At 31.6% G+C, this 15,890-nt stretch overlaps 1 protein-coding gene across 1 annotated transcript; it reads left to right on the top strand.

Annotated features, from left to right (window-relative positions):
• Positions 1–5,803: 5,803 nt before the first annotated feature.
• LOC114328758 (venom serine protease inhibitor-like) lies at positions 5,804–7,044 on the top strand. The gene is made up of 2 exons (XM_028277714.2): positions 5,804–5,961; positions 6,746–7,044. The coding sequence occupies exons 1-2, from the start codon at positions 5,898–5,900 to the stop codon at positions 6,931–6,933; spliced, it is 252 nt and encodes an 83-aa protein (XP_028133515.2). The 5' UTR covers positions 5,804–5,897; the 3' UTR covers positions 6,934–7,044.
• Positions 7,045–15,890: the final 8,846 nt, after the last annotated feature.

Raw genomic sequence — 15,890 nt, forward strand, 5'->3', positions numbered from 1 at the left:
TTAATTGTATTTCTCGATATTTTGACATTTTAACAAATTTTGTGCTTTTAATAGTTAAGTTTTACTAGTGCAGTGACATAAAATACCAAGAACAGCAACTGTGAGTAAATTTTTAATATTAACTGCATCCAGACGATTTTTGTTAGGCTGATTGAAGTTACATATCAGATACACAAGACTGAAAAGTAATTAGCTAGTAAAAACTCGCCTAGCGAAATAAAGAATTTTTAACAACAAAAGGCAGGGTCGGCCTGGGAAAAATGTTTTGGACAATAATTATATTTAACAAAATAACTTAGCAAATTTGAATATTTTAAATAAAATGTCACAACCAACATTTACAAATCAATCTTCATCCACCAACACTCACCCAGATAATAATTTAAATAATATGAATACCTCCAACACATCTTATGCAAGCACTGTCTCAAAAAATATCTACAAGTATCCTAACAAAGACCAGGCACTTATCTTCGGCTCCATTCAGGGAGCAAAACTTCAAGATTATCTTCTCCAATTGGGACCTCTGGTAAAACTAATAAACATAATTTTCTGTAGCAGAATTTCACACAACAGAATATGTGTTTATCTAACCAATAAATCACTGGTTGATGAGTTTTTAACTAATCATGGTCAAATTGTTGTCAATAATGAAGTCATCAAAGCAAGACGTCTAATTTCACCAGCAGACAGACTAGTATCGAATGTAAGCCCAACGATCCCACACGAAACTCTTGTAACCTTACTGGAAAATATTGGATTAAAATTAGTTTCTCCAATAAACTTTCTTAGAATAGGTGCATCAAATCCAGAATACCAACACATACTCAGCTTCAGAAGACAGGTGTATATCGCTCCTTCCCCAGATATTACCATCCCCGAATTCTTAGAAATAACACATGATAATCTATCATATCATATCTTTTTAGCCCTAGACAGTCAACGCTGCTTCACCTGCAAATTATCGGGTCATGTTGCATCCCAATGCCCTTCGGGCAATATTAACCCACATTCCCAACAATCATCACAACTCACACATAATGTTCCAATCTCGTCAATATCTCAACCGGATGAAACATCTCCTAATGACTTAAATTCCCACTCAATAAATAATATTCTACCCGAAAGTTCCTCAGTAGTAGAAAATTGTGCAAACGTCGCCAATACTGCTTTGATCACATCCAATCTGGTAACAAATCCAGATCACACTGCTCAATCTGAAAATATCCCAACCTCGGACAAAACTACTAAGTCAACAACTTCATCCGCAACAAAACGAACAGCTGAAGATATGACCCCAGCCACTCCAGAAGAACAAATGCCACCCAATACTTCTACCTTCTCTCTTCCCCAAACAGTCGTTCAGAAAAACAAAAAACCCAAATCTAATACATCAGATCCAGAAATAGAACTTACTGAATCTATTATAAACTATATCGACTCTCATTCTCCTCACTTCATAATCAACAGCCACCAGCTTAAACAGCTCCTAGAAAATACATACGGATCGAGGGATGTTCTTAGCATTGCGGAAGACTTCACAGAAGATATTCCAAAGCTAATAGATATGTTAGAAGAACTACATCCTCACGCAAACACTAAGAAGCTAAAAACTCGTGTCACAAGGCTAAAAAAGAAATTACTAAAGCAATCCCAAGATTTAAGTGATACCCAATCTGATATCTCAAATACATCTCAAGATACCCAATAAATACATTCGAGTCATTACTCCAGTGGAACTTAAATGGGTACTATACCCGTTTAAATATGCTACAGCATATCATAGCCCTCCATTCTCTGGACATATTGTGTCTACAAGAAACTCACTTCCGAGACGAAAATGTCCACAAAATGAGGGGATACAATGAATTCGTTAAAAACCGAAATGTACAAGTTGCGAGTGGCGGCGTAGCCATTTACGTCTCAAAGAATCTACAAGCAACACAAATTAGAATAAATACAAACCTAGAAGCGATAGCCGTAAAAATTAAAGCACAACTAAATTACACCATCTGCAACATATACATTCCTCCTGACCATTATTTAATTGAGGATGAACTGGAGTCTCTAGTTAATCAACTTCCAACTCCTTTCATTCTTCTAGGAGATTTTAATGCCCACAATTACTCCTGGGGTTCTCAAAAAACAGACAGAAGGGGACAAATTCTATCAAACATATTCAACACCATGAACATAAGTTTACTGAATGATGGCAGCAATACTAGATTCAATATAGCTACTGGCAATTCTTCTTGCATCGATCTTTCATTATGTAGCCCAACTATTAGTCCTTACCTTGAATGGAGAGTTATGGATGACTTACTAGGCAGTGACCACTTTCCTATAAAATTAACGAATTCAATTATAAAAGACAAAATATCAAACGGAGATAGTATCCATCAGAAATGGAAAATAAAGAAAGCCGACTGGAGCTCTTTCTCAAAAACCATTGAGAATAACATATACAAAATTAATGAGTGGAAGGACGCAAATACAGCAGTAACTCAACTTAACGAAATAATCATAAAAGCCGCTGAATTTTCAATAGGAAAAACAAAACATATCAAGAAATTTAAACCTGTGCCTTGGTGGAATGACGAATGTGCCGCAGCAATACAAAACAGCAAATCTGCTCTAAATAGATGTAGGAGGGAGAAAACCGCAACAAGTATAATTGAATACAAAAAACATAGGGCAAAAGCAAGATATATTACCAACAAAAGTAAAAAAGAGTCATGGAAGAAGTTCGTAGGAAGCATAAACAGAAACACTACAATATCATCGGCATGGAGGAAGATACAAGGTATTTATGGAAACAAAACTTACCATGTCATTAAAGCATTAGATTATGACGGCAAACGAATAAACCAAACAAAAGAAATAGGTGAAGCATTCGCAGACTATTATCATAAGCTTTCCATAAACAGAAATATAACTAATGATAACATTGCCCTCCCTACGGAATTCAAAGAGCTGGCAAACCTTAATTCTCTAAACAAGCCACTGACAAAAGAAGAAATGGAGGAATCTCTCTCATCACTAAAAGACAGTTCTTCTGGTCCCGATGACATCCCTCCAGTTTTTCTAAAAAATCTCCCAGAAACGGCGAAACAAATCCTGCTTAATATCTTTAATCACATGTGGAATAATAGTGACTTCCCCTTAATCTGGAAGAAAGCAACAATCATCCCCATACTTAAATCTAACAAATCTTCACTCTTGCCTGAATCTTACAGGCCAATCTCCCTAACCTGCTCCATGAGTAAATTGCTAGAAAAAATAATCAACAAGAGACTAATATGGTTTTTGGAAACTCACAAATTATTAATTCCCGAACAATCCGGATTTCGACCATCTAGAAGCACACTTGATAACATTATTGACCTAGAAAGTCATATTCACGAAGCATTTGCTACTAAAGATAAATGTCTAGCAATTTATTTTGACATTAATAAAGCCTTTGATTCTACATGCCATAAAATCATCCTAAATAAACTACATCACTGGGGATTGAAAGGCAATATAATAAATTTCATACGCAATTTTTTATCTCAAAGAGAATTCCAAGTCCGAATTTCTGGAACAATATCATCAACCAAGAAACAATTAAACGGCACACCACAAGGATCAATTCTCAGCCCAACTTTATTTTTAATTGCTATGAATGATGTCTTAAAAGATTTAAAGAAACCAGTTGTAGCCAGACTTTACGCAGATGACATGATCGTGTTTATCAAGGGAAGATGTCTTAGCACCATGGCTCAAAGCCTTCAGCAATGCATAACATCCTTCGAACGTTGGTCTATAATGTCTGGGTACAATTTCTCCCCAAACAAAACAAATTGCATATTATTCTCAAAAAGAAACATACCAGAGCAGCATCGACCATCAATATTCCTATACAACCAGAAACTAAGCTATACTCCACACATAAATTTTCTGGGCATGATATTCGACGAACGTCTGTCGTGGAAAAATCATATTAAAACACTAACTCTTTCTTGTCAAAAGGGCTTAAATTTATTAAGATGCTTAGCAAACAAGTCTTGGGGATCTGATGGTCTAATGCTGCTAAAAATATACAGAAGCCTTATTCGATCGAAAATTGATTATGGATGTATTGCATACACAACTGCTCGTCCTTCAATATTAAAATGCTTAGATACTATACACAACACCGCAATAAGAATAATTCTAGGGGCTTACAGGACAACGCCTGTAGAAAGCCTATACTGCGAACTGGGCGAACCAGCTCTATCTTTCAGACGACAAATTCTTAGTTTATCCTATGCCTCCAGAATAGCATCAATACCATCAATTCCTGCTCGCAAAAACACGTTCTGTAATCGTTTCAAATCAACTTTTCAACATAGCACCTCTCCACCACCCTTTTATATCAGAATTCACCGGTATATATCAACGTTAAATCTCCAAAATTTCCCCAGAACGTGGTTAATGAATGAACACAGCATTCCTCCATGGATTATCAGAACCCCACATGTAAACACCCAATTGACGAAATATAATAAATACGATACCAATCCACGTCTTATATATCAAAATTATAAACAAATAGTCGCAAAATATAAAAATTATACCCACTTATTCACTGATTCGTCCAAGTCTTCCCAAGGTGTAGGAGCAGCAGTATACATAAACAATGAAACCAAATATTTATTTAAGCTTCCCAGCTCCTACAGCATCTTAAATGGTGAACTTTATGCCATATTACAAGCGTTGAAGCACATTTCCAATGCACAAACCAAACACTCCTTAATAATATCTGACTCACTCAATTCATTGAGACTCATACAACAAACCTTTACGAAAAATCCAATAGTCATATTAATCAAAGAAATATTACACAGTCTGCATCAAACAGACTCAAAAATAGTTTTTCTATGGGTTCCCTCTCATTCTGGAATCGAGGGAAATGAAAACGCTGATCGTTGGGCTTACACAGCTGCGCAATTACCAACATTGGCAGAACAATCAATTCCAGCCGCAGATACAAAACAATTACTAAAATCAATGACTCTCAATTTATGGAGTGAAAAATGGAAAACATCCACGAGCAAGTTAAGAGACGTTAAAGAAGATACTGGTCCATGGAATCCACATACAACCAACAGATCGAACCAAGTCATCTTATCTCGTCTTCGGTTAGGACACTGTAAACTTACTCATGAGCATCTCATTACACATACCGAAGCACCAAAATGCAGAAGATGTAATATACCAGTATCAGTAAAATATGTGCTAACAGAATGTGATGAATTCGCCGCTTACAAACAATCTATATCTGGTTATTCAAATAATATGAAAGACATTCTTAACCTGCAAACCGACTGTAAACCTCTTTTCCAATTCCTTAATAAATGTAACCTAGTAAGTAAGATTTAATTGTACACAATTTCATACCTTTGTAAACTCATTAATTGTATTCTCGTTACCCCGCTGATGACCTTCGTGGTTAATGCGGTTATTTCTAAATAAAAAAAAAAAAAAAAAAAAAAAACAAATTTTGTTATATATTAAATACAACTACTTAATAATTAAAAATTGATTATTATTTTTTCACAACAATTAAAAAAGAAATTACGTCTCTTTTTAAAAATATTCCTGGACTTTCTCTATGTGTGTATATTTGTTTCCGCGGAATTATTTAATATTCTGAATTAAGGTTAAAAACAAATAAGGGTTTTCCCCTAGTTTATTTTTCATCCGTCCAAGGTTTTACTTGATATTATTTATCAACGCAATATAGAATATACTTTCCTTTGGGATTTTTTATCGGCAACGTGGTGTGCAGAATATATAATTTTATGTTTTTGTGTATATAAGCAGCACAACAGTTTTAATTGTTTATTATTATGAGGTAATTCACCTGCTGTAAAATGAAGGCGATAATCTTATTTTCCTTTTTAATTATCGCGATTGCACAAATCCAGTGCCAAAAAGGTAAGTAAATTCTACAATTTTTTTTTGTATTCGATGATGTTTGATGAAACTAATATTTTTAAAAGATTTAACTGTTATAATTAAAATAAAATTGGTATATAAAACAATAAAGATCTTTTAGACTAATTTTTGCATGTATTTGTTTTGATAAACAGACTTTCGAAAAATTCATTAGATTAGGACTGACGTGGAGAAGGGTTTCGTGTGAACAGCCGTTGCACACGAGTCAGTCGATCCTAAGCCCTAGGCGAAAGCCGATGTTGATGTGGTGTAGCTTTATTTACGTACATTTTATGTAAAAAGATTGTAATGATTTATCATTAGATTTGTTCAAAATCTAGAAAACGCAACGGCTAAAAAACAATAGAATGGTAGTAAAGTTATAAGTTATAAAACAAAGATTTCACTCAATAAATCTCATGAATAATATTCCCTTATCTTTTATATTTGGCCAATTTTTCTATTTTATTTATATCGAAATATGTTCGAAGTACCTATAGACATTATACCTAAGAAAAATCGTGAAAACTAGAAGAAATTTTAAAGATTCGGAAATTTTAAGAATTTAAAAGTTTACTTAAAAAATGTTTTAATTTTGGATTTATTTTTTCTTAGTCCAAATCAAAAATTAATACACGACACACATATTTTTTAGAGATCCAATCTGCCAACGCAAAATTGTTTAGAAAATTTCAAACTAGGAATTAGGAATTTTAGGACTGTCCAAATTGTTGACTTTACGACAAAGACGTTATAAATTTATAACAAATATTTTAATTTTTAGATCGTTGTGGTCCAAATCAGCAATTTATAGAATGCAAATCTTGTTGTAAAGAACCAACCTGCCAGCAGAGATTCCCTCCTAGATGTGATATTTGCCCTGCAATATGCCTTCCAGGCTGTACTTGTCTACCAGGATACATAAGAAAGTCTGATAATGGACCTTGTGTAAAAAGTTGTCATATAATATAGACAGTAAATAACAATATCGTATTTGAACCAAAATGTATCTTAGTTTGTTTTATATTTATATGACAGTTAAAGAACTGCTTGTTTAAAATAAATTTTAAATTAAATTAAAAAGGGTTTTAATATTTATCTAGGTACAAATAGCACTCCGTACATTAAATATTACAAATAATATTCTATAATAATTACATAAATTAATAAAAACATTAAGATAAGTGTACACCACCTTAAAAATTGGTAATTTTTAATGTATCGAATTTCCTAAATCTGTTGTCCGATATAAGGGATTTTTAACATATTATAGAATTATTCTTTAACGACATCGCTGTAATAATATTTTGCTAGACAGGTAAATTGTCATTGTATACCGGATGTACCAATCAAACTGTGATTTTTTCACGTGACCCTGTGGAATATTCTAGCATATATCAAATACTGAAAGTAAACCCCAAATATAGCCTCATATGTTCTTAACACGTAGACAGACAGAAACTGTATAGACGTCTCATTTGCAATGATTTAATGTGACACAACGTGTATAGACGACACTTTTAAAATATCGAGTTGTGATAAAAAATCGGTGTCAAAAAATGTCACGGATGCATATTAAATGTGACACGGTGTCCGTAGTCTCGTCCATATGTTTACAAAAAAAAGTGTTAAAAACTCATTGTTTCCATAAACTATAAGCGCTAAAAGAAATTCAGAAATTTCCCTATAAAACTTTTCTAAAATACTTGTCACAACAGTTGCTTATACATTTGACGCACTGTCCGTCAACGTGTTACTATTCAATTTTTTTTATTTATTCGTTTATGTTGGATGATAAAAAAGTTAGGTACTTTAACAAGTAGCCTTCTTTTTCGTCAATAAAGGGTGTTTTAAATAAGTATGGCAAATTTTACGGGGTAATTCCGCATGCAAAAATAATGGCAATTTGCTTTGTAAACGTATGTCTGCTAATGCTTCGTTTCCGAGCTAGGGTATGTTGAAATTTGTCTGACAAACTGACGATTTATCTATTGATCTAAAACCGTTTGAGATATGCAAATGAAATTTGGTGGGTTTTAAGTGGTAGTTATTGTGCATTTTTTGATATACTATTAAGTATTTTATGTTTACCCTTGGCGCACATGAAGATCATATTACCCGTATGCGCGCCACTGGTGAATATTAGATTCCTAGTTGTATATCAAAAATGCGCAATAAATACCACTTAAAACCCATCAAATTGCATTTGCATATCTTAACCGGTTTAAGGGCAATAAATAAATCATTAGTTTGTAAGACAAACTGCAACACCCCCTATCTCGGAAAACGGAGCATTTGCGGACATACGTTTATAAAACATTATCATTATTGTTTTATGCAGATTTCATAGTTGTTACAGTACCTAACTTTTTTATTATTCAACATAAGCTAATGAATCAAAAACCAGAATGTTAAGAAAATATGAGGCTATTGTTAGGCTTTAATTTCAGTATTTTATAAATGCTAGAATACTTCGCAGGGTTACGAGAAAAAATCACAGTTTGATTGTTATACCCGGCATACAATGACAATGTACTTGTCTAGCAATATATTACTATAGCAGTATTGTTAAAGAATAAGGCTATAGCATAATAAAAAAATCACTTATATCGAACAACAGGTTTAGGAAATTCAAGACATTAAATGTTACCCTTTTTTAAGGTGGTCCGTTAATTTCTTGGAGAAGTGTAGATAGTTACACCGAAGAAATAAAATGTCTCAAAGATACCGACAAAATCAACTAATAATTTTAACTATTTAGAATGGGAAATAAGCCGCAATATTATTAAAAAATGATTTTTATTAACGTTTCGACGCCCAAATCGGGTGCCGTTGTCAAAATACAAAATACTATTAACATAAACAAAAATGTTGTTGCTTAGTAAAAAAATTCTTCTAATAATTTATTTAATTTGACTCATTTATATCGGCAATTCAGATACATATAATACATTTTAAAGTAGAAGACTTTAAAATGATATTGCCAATATTTATGAGTTGCGTTCCTGGGACGACTTTACTGAAAGATAGTTCATTCGATTACATGAAATCAACCTCAACTCAAGAATATCCGTCACAAAAAAAATCATAGCATGTGATCTGTCTTTAAAAAGACAACCACATGCAACGGTGACATTAACATTCTCGCGTTAGAGATCTCATAGTAAATCACGAGGGAAATCCAGGAAAAACCTCGTGATACTATCCCGACATCGTAAGTATTTGGTCAATAATTAGTAAGTCAATAGTCCAGTTATTACATATTTTATATTTTAGTATTACTTATATATCCATGTATTATTGATATTATTTATAATTTAAACAAAATTATAGTAAAGTCAGAATTTGATATTAATTTTGAGAGTAAATTAAATGTAAAACCAAATACTTACGATGTCGGGATAGTATCACGAGGTTTTTCTTGGTTTTCCCTCGTGATTTACTATGAGATCTCTAACGCGAGAATGTTAATGTCACCGTTGCATGTGGTTGTCTTTTTAAAGACAGATCACATGCTATGATTTTTTTTTGTGACGGATATTCTTGAGTTGAGGTTGATTTCATGTAATCGAATGAACTATCTTTCAGTAAAGTCGTCCCAGGAACGCAACTCATAAATATTGGCAATATCATTTTAAAGTCTTCTACTTTAAAATGTATAATATGTATCTGAATTGCCGATATAAATGAGACAAATTAAATAAATTATTAGAAGAATTTTTTTACTAAGCAACAACATTTTTGTTTATGTTAATAGTATTTTGTATTTTGACAACGGCACCCGATTTGGGCGTCGAAACGTTAATAAAAATCATTTTTTAATAATATTGTGGCTTATTTCCCATTCTAAATAGTTAAAATTGTAAAAATGCCACAAGAAAATAGCTTCAGAACAACATCAACTAATAATCTAGAAAAGATCGCCGAAAAATATCATAATAATAAAAGGAAAAAAAATTACGAAAATGTACGAATACACCTCACAAAGACACCAAAACATCATTCACGTAGCGCAGTGCAAAGAACCTTAACGCGGTATTCACGAAGAAGAGGAGTTGGATATAAGTGAGCAATTAGAAAAACATATTGCTAATTTAAGAACTTTTTGTCAAAAGCAGGTTGAGACATCTACTTTCAATTTGCGAAGTACATGACCTAAGACTAGTTAAATTGAGGAACATCAGGACATCAGGAAATATATTATTACCCCAGGCTGTGGGTGAAAAAACGTGATATAATTCAGGAATTTTTGAAGCCTATCAGGTGTTGTAAAGAACAACGCCAGGAATAACTTCTACTAAAATGTAACCAACAAATTTGTGCGGTTGTTTATTTATGACGTTTTTCATTTGTTAAATTTGCAATGTTTTAAGATTTTTAATTTTGCAGCATACGGTATTCACTTTAGAGAAAAACTTTTAAATAAAAAATTGTAGTAAATTGAAAAACCTACAATTTGAGCTATGACAAGTTTAATTTCGTTATAATGTTATTGCAAAACAGACCGCAAAATTTCCAAAATGGTCGTTTTGTGCCATTGCATTATTTATTCTGAAAATATTTTTTATTTATTTTTAATGCCTAAAAATGAAGAACGTTCAATGCCAAACATAAAAAAATTGTAGTGCCCGATTGGTGAAGTTGTTGCTTAGATATTGTAACTCATTTATCAAAAGGGGTCAAATGTCGAAGGCTATAACTTTTTGAAAAAAAAATCGTAGAGATTTAGTAAAGATCCACTCACCTTCTAAAGAATTATATTTTTATACTCTAATGTAAATAAATGCGTAAAACATTTGTCAACCACTTATTTTTGGTTTGAAAATAAGGGGGCAAATTTCGTAATAAACATTTAGAACTGAAGCCGCCTCTGTACATCCTATGAGTTTCTAGCGTGCAGATTATTGTTGCTAAATACAAAATAAAGATTAAAAAAAATACAAATTTTGTACGACCAACTGAAGCCGAGATGATTGTTTTTGTTTGCTTAACTCGTAGTGACTTTATTTATAACAATTAAGAAATTATTTCACAGTCTTGGACAAAAGAAAGACTTAAATTATTTTAAAATAAAAATTATTCTACACGAAAATAATTACATATTATTTTTAAAAATGATTTTTAAATTGTAGTGTTTATTTTCCTTTACGAATGTGATTTATTGTGTCGGTTGCCCTTAGCAACGGTTAGCAACTTATAGTACATTGAATCATTGTCTTTACTCCAAATTTTTAAGCACCGCCTATATTGACATGAAATTTGGCAAACACATAGATAACATGTCAAAGAATAAAAATGATATTGGCTCTCTGTGTGCTTTGCACTGGGGTAAGTTACACCCCTTATAAGTTTTGAAAACCTATACGTTCAAAATAAGTCAGAAAATCGATAAAACGACTAATTCTAAGCAACTTTTATTCTGTATCATTTTTTAATTAAGTTAATATTTTTCGAATTATTTGCGAGTAAATACGTTCATTATTCAACAAAAAAAAGTTTTTAGGCGGTTTTTTGCAAGTAACTCAAAATGTAAGTATTTTATTAAAAAACATTCTTAGCAAAATATAATAGCCCATTAAAAATTAATAAAAAATGGTGTATGTATGAACTTACTAAACCCAGCAGAAGCAAAGTTCTAGCTAATGAAAAATAGGTTCATATCGATATTTCAACGTGAAATAACCCGAAAATGATGCACTTTTTGGAGAAAACTCATTAAAACTTTTTTAAAGTGTTTAATAAAATATTATTTTTTGTTTTTTGTTTTTCTTTTTTAAAAAAATTCTAGTATCAAAAGTAAGCAAGCTACGCTCAAAATAACGTTAATCTCTATTTTTTTTTCAAAAAAACTCGGGAAAATCACCCCATAATTACCATTTTAAATCAAATTAATCATTACCGCTTCACAAGTTACTTTGCCCATGTATTATTTATATATATGATCTGTAAGTATCATTGGTTCAAAAATCTTATTAAAAAAAAATTGATTTTAAAGTAAATCTGTTTTAATTTTTAATTTTGAAAGATTCCTTTTTCAAAATAACTTAAAATTTATTAGCGTGACAAAATATTACAAAGAGTAAAAAAATGTTGTCTTTGCTTTTCTGAATATTTTGAATATTTTGTTTTTTTTTTGTAAGGAAAAAATTGGTTAAGATATGGCTGTTCTAAATTTGCATACACTCGTGATTATTGACTAGTTCAAGTCTTTTCAACTACATGCCCTTCGAAAATAAGTACTTTGAACCGATGAAACTTACAGACATATACGACACATACACGAGTAAGAAAACTTATAAGGTAAAAAGGATTAATTTCATTTTTGATGCTAATTAGGGGGTGAAATTTCCCAGTTGAGTTTTTGAACAAAAAAAGGAGACCATCTTTATTTTGAGCCTAACATGCTTACTTTTGACGCTACAAACTTTTTTAAAAAACAAATACACACATTTTTTAAACAACTTTAAAAAATAAAATTTTAAAAAGGTATTCTGAGTTTTCTCCAAAAAGTGCACGATTTTTTGATTATTACACGTTGAAATATTTCACTTTGAAATTTGACGGATATGAACCTATTTTTCATTAACTAGAATTTTGTTTCTACTGGTTCTAGAGAGTTCATGCATACATCATTTTTTTCAATTTTTATGTGCTATATTTTTATTAAGAATGTTTTTTTCAATAACATACCTAGTTTTTGAGTTATTTGTCAAAAACGGCCTAAAAACCTGTTTTTTTTGTTGAAAAATGAAGGTATTTACTCCCAAATAACTCGAAAAGTATTAATTACCTTTTGACATGTTATCTATGTGTTTGCCAAATTTCATGTCAATACAAGCGGTGCTTTACTTTATAAAGCAAAAACCGTGATTCAATCTATAAGTTGCTAACCGTTGCTAAGGGCAACCGACACAATAAATCACATTCGAAAAGAAAAATAAATCTCCATTTCACCTTAAAAATTATTTTTAATAATTAAATGTAATTTTCGTTTAAAATAATTTTTATTTTAAAATAATTATAAGTCTTTCTTTAGTCAATGATTGTGAAATAATTTCTTAGTTGTTATAAATAAAGTCACTACGATTTAAGAAACAAAAACAATTATCTCAGCTTCAGTTAGTCGTAAAAAATTTTGTTTTGTTTTGAATCTTAATTTTGTTTTCAGCAAAAATAATCTGCAAGTTAGAAACTCATAGGATGTACAGGGGCGGCTTCAGTTCTAAATGTTTGTAACGAAATTTGCCCCCTTATTTTCAAACCCGAAATAAGAGGCTGAAAAATGTTTTACGCATTTATTTACAGCAGAATATGAAAATATATGTATTTAGAAGGAAATTGGATCTGTATTAATTCTCTATGATTTTTTTTCAAAAAGTTATAGCTTTCGACATTTGACCCCTTTTGATAAACAAGTTATAATATATAAGCAACAAAATCATCAATCGGGCTCTTCAAATTTTTTTACATTTGGTATGGAAAGTTCTTCATTTTAAAGCCTTAAAAGATAAATAAAAGTTATTTTTACAATAAATAATGCACTTGCAAAAACGGCCATTTTTGACATATCGCGGGCTGTTTTGCAATAACATATTAAAGAAATTAAACTTGCCATAGCTCGAATTGTAGGTTTTTTAATTTACTACAATTTTTTATTTAAAAGTTTTTCTTTAAAATGAATATCCTAAACTGCAAAATTAAAAATCTTTAAAAATTGCAAATTTAATAAATGAAAAACGTCATAAATAAAAAACCGCACAAAATTTTTGGTTACATTTTAGTAGAAGTTATTCCTGGCATGGTCCTTTACAACACCTGACATGTTTCAAAAATTCCTGAATTATGTCCTGAAATCGACCTATTTTTCACTCACAGCTTGGACTATATTATCTAAAACAGAATAGTCTACAGTATTATCCTTTTCATGAGCATTTTTCAGTGCGTAACAAATGATAGGAAAAAGGGTAAGTCCGTGATAATACACATTTATGACATTTATTCTAACATGACATTTTAGTTAAATCTGACAGTTGTCACATTTTATTTTCAATTTGAAATAAAAACAAATCAAATGTGTTTCTTGCATTTATAAAATGGTATTTTCTTTGATTTGCATAGTCTTATAAATTATACAGATTATATTTGTAATATTATTATCTAATTAAAAAAAATTATTTTTTTTATTATGGCGCCATCTATCGACAACTAGAATAACTAGAATAAATGTTGTAAATGTCTGTAATCACGGACGTGCCTTTTTTCTGTCACATACAATTTAATGCGTTAGAAAGAAATAGAAAAACTGTGACGCACTGAAAGAAGATCATGAGAAAAAGAATACATCGTCCTTTTTGAAAGATGATTACAAAAGTCTTAAAAATGTTAACTGCTTCGTTTGACCGAGTCTACCACTTCTGAAAAATTTTAGAGTGCATGTTGGACGCGTTTGCGTTGATATTTACGTTGTCGGATTAACGAAACCCGGCTGAAAAGTCGGACAAGAGATCAACAATTTTTATTAATTAACTATAAGTACTTTAAATTGAATAAGAGTTTTGTAATAAAAAAATTACCGCGCTACAAAACTCTTAATTTTCAATTTAAAGTAATTACATTTAATTAATAAATATTGTCGATCTCTTATACGAGTTTTTCGACAAATTTACAGCCGCGTTACGTTAGTCCAATAACGTAAATACGTTAATGACGCGGGTCGCGGAAACGCGTCCAACCTTTAAATGCTTTACATAGTTTAGTGGTTCTAATTTCTAAATCTGGATCTTCTTCGTCATCCCCCATTTTAAGATATTCTGTCTTTGACATGTTCACATTGAGGCCCCATTTTTCATATTCTTTCTTTAGTTTTCTAAACCTATAGTCCACGTCTTCCTCATTATTCGCTACGACTACCTGATCATCTGCGAAAAACAAAGTTTTTAGACATTTACCACCGCCTATGTCTATTCCCATTCCGGATACTTGTTCTCTCCACTGCTCTAGCGATGATTGAATATATATTTTAAATAAAGTCGGAGACAGGCAACATCCTTGTTTAATCCCCTTTGTTATTGGACATGATTTAGATATAAAGTTTTCCACCTACCTCTACCGAAAGTATACTGTTCCGGACCTGATTGTAGGGAGCAAAGAAGTTGTGACGTCATGGTATTTCGATTATGAAATATAACTTATTGACGCCCTGTACAATATCTATTTTCTATTACGCAAGTATCTATACATTTTAACGTTTATTTAAAAACACTCTGTATTTTGCAGAATGGTAAAAAACAGTAAATTGTTATTCTGATTTAACAATGTTTACATTAATAATTTGACTTATATTTGACAGTTGACAGTTATATTGTACCTACTTGTTAGTTTTAGCTCTAATAAATTTTGTTGGTTAGTTACATAAATTAATTAAGTTAAAATGAAAAAATGACTTGTTATTTGAGGAAGGTGGAAAAACCATATGTATAACATGGGAGTAAAGTGTCTTTTCCTCCCTTGAATGATTACTGCACTCCGCTAGGCGTCGGGCAGTAAACTTCATTCTCGGGAGGAAAAGTAGCAATTCCATCCCTTGTTATACAAATAGCTATTCCTTCTTTAACGACACTTCTTGCATTTTTGTATTTGCGATAGCATCCACATACTCTCTACTAAGACCTACTTTCGTCAATGTTTGAAACAGTTTTTTCAAAGGTACCGTATCGTATGCTTCCTCTAAACCTACAAACAATAGGTGGGTAGATAGATTCCTTGCCTTCCGTTTTTCTATTACCTGCTGCAGAACGAATAGGTATTTATCAGTGCACGATCTTCCTGCAGGAAATCCACTTTGTTCTTCCATGTCTTCATATTCTGATTCTATTCTTTCTTTTATTATTCGACCGTACAACCTCCCTACTGAGTTGGTAACAGTTACT

The sequence above is a fragment of the Diabrotica virgifera genome, chromosome 1, assembly GCF_917563875.1.
Source record: "Diabrotica virgifera virgifera chromosome 1, PGI_DIABVI_V3a".
NCBI lineage: Eukaryota > Metazoa > Arthropoda > Insecta > Coleoptera > Chrysomelidae > Diabrotica > Diabrotica virgifera.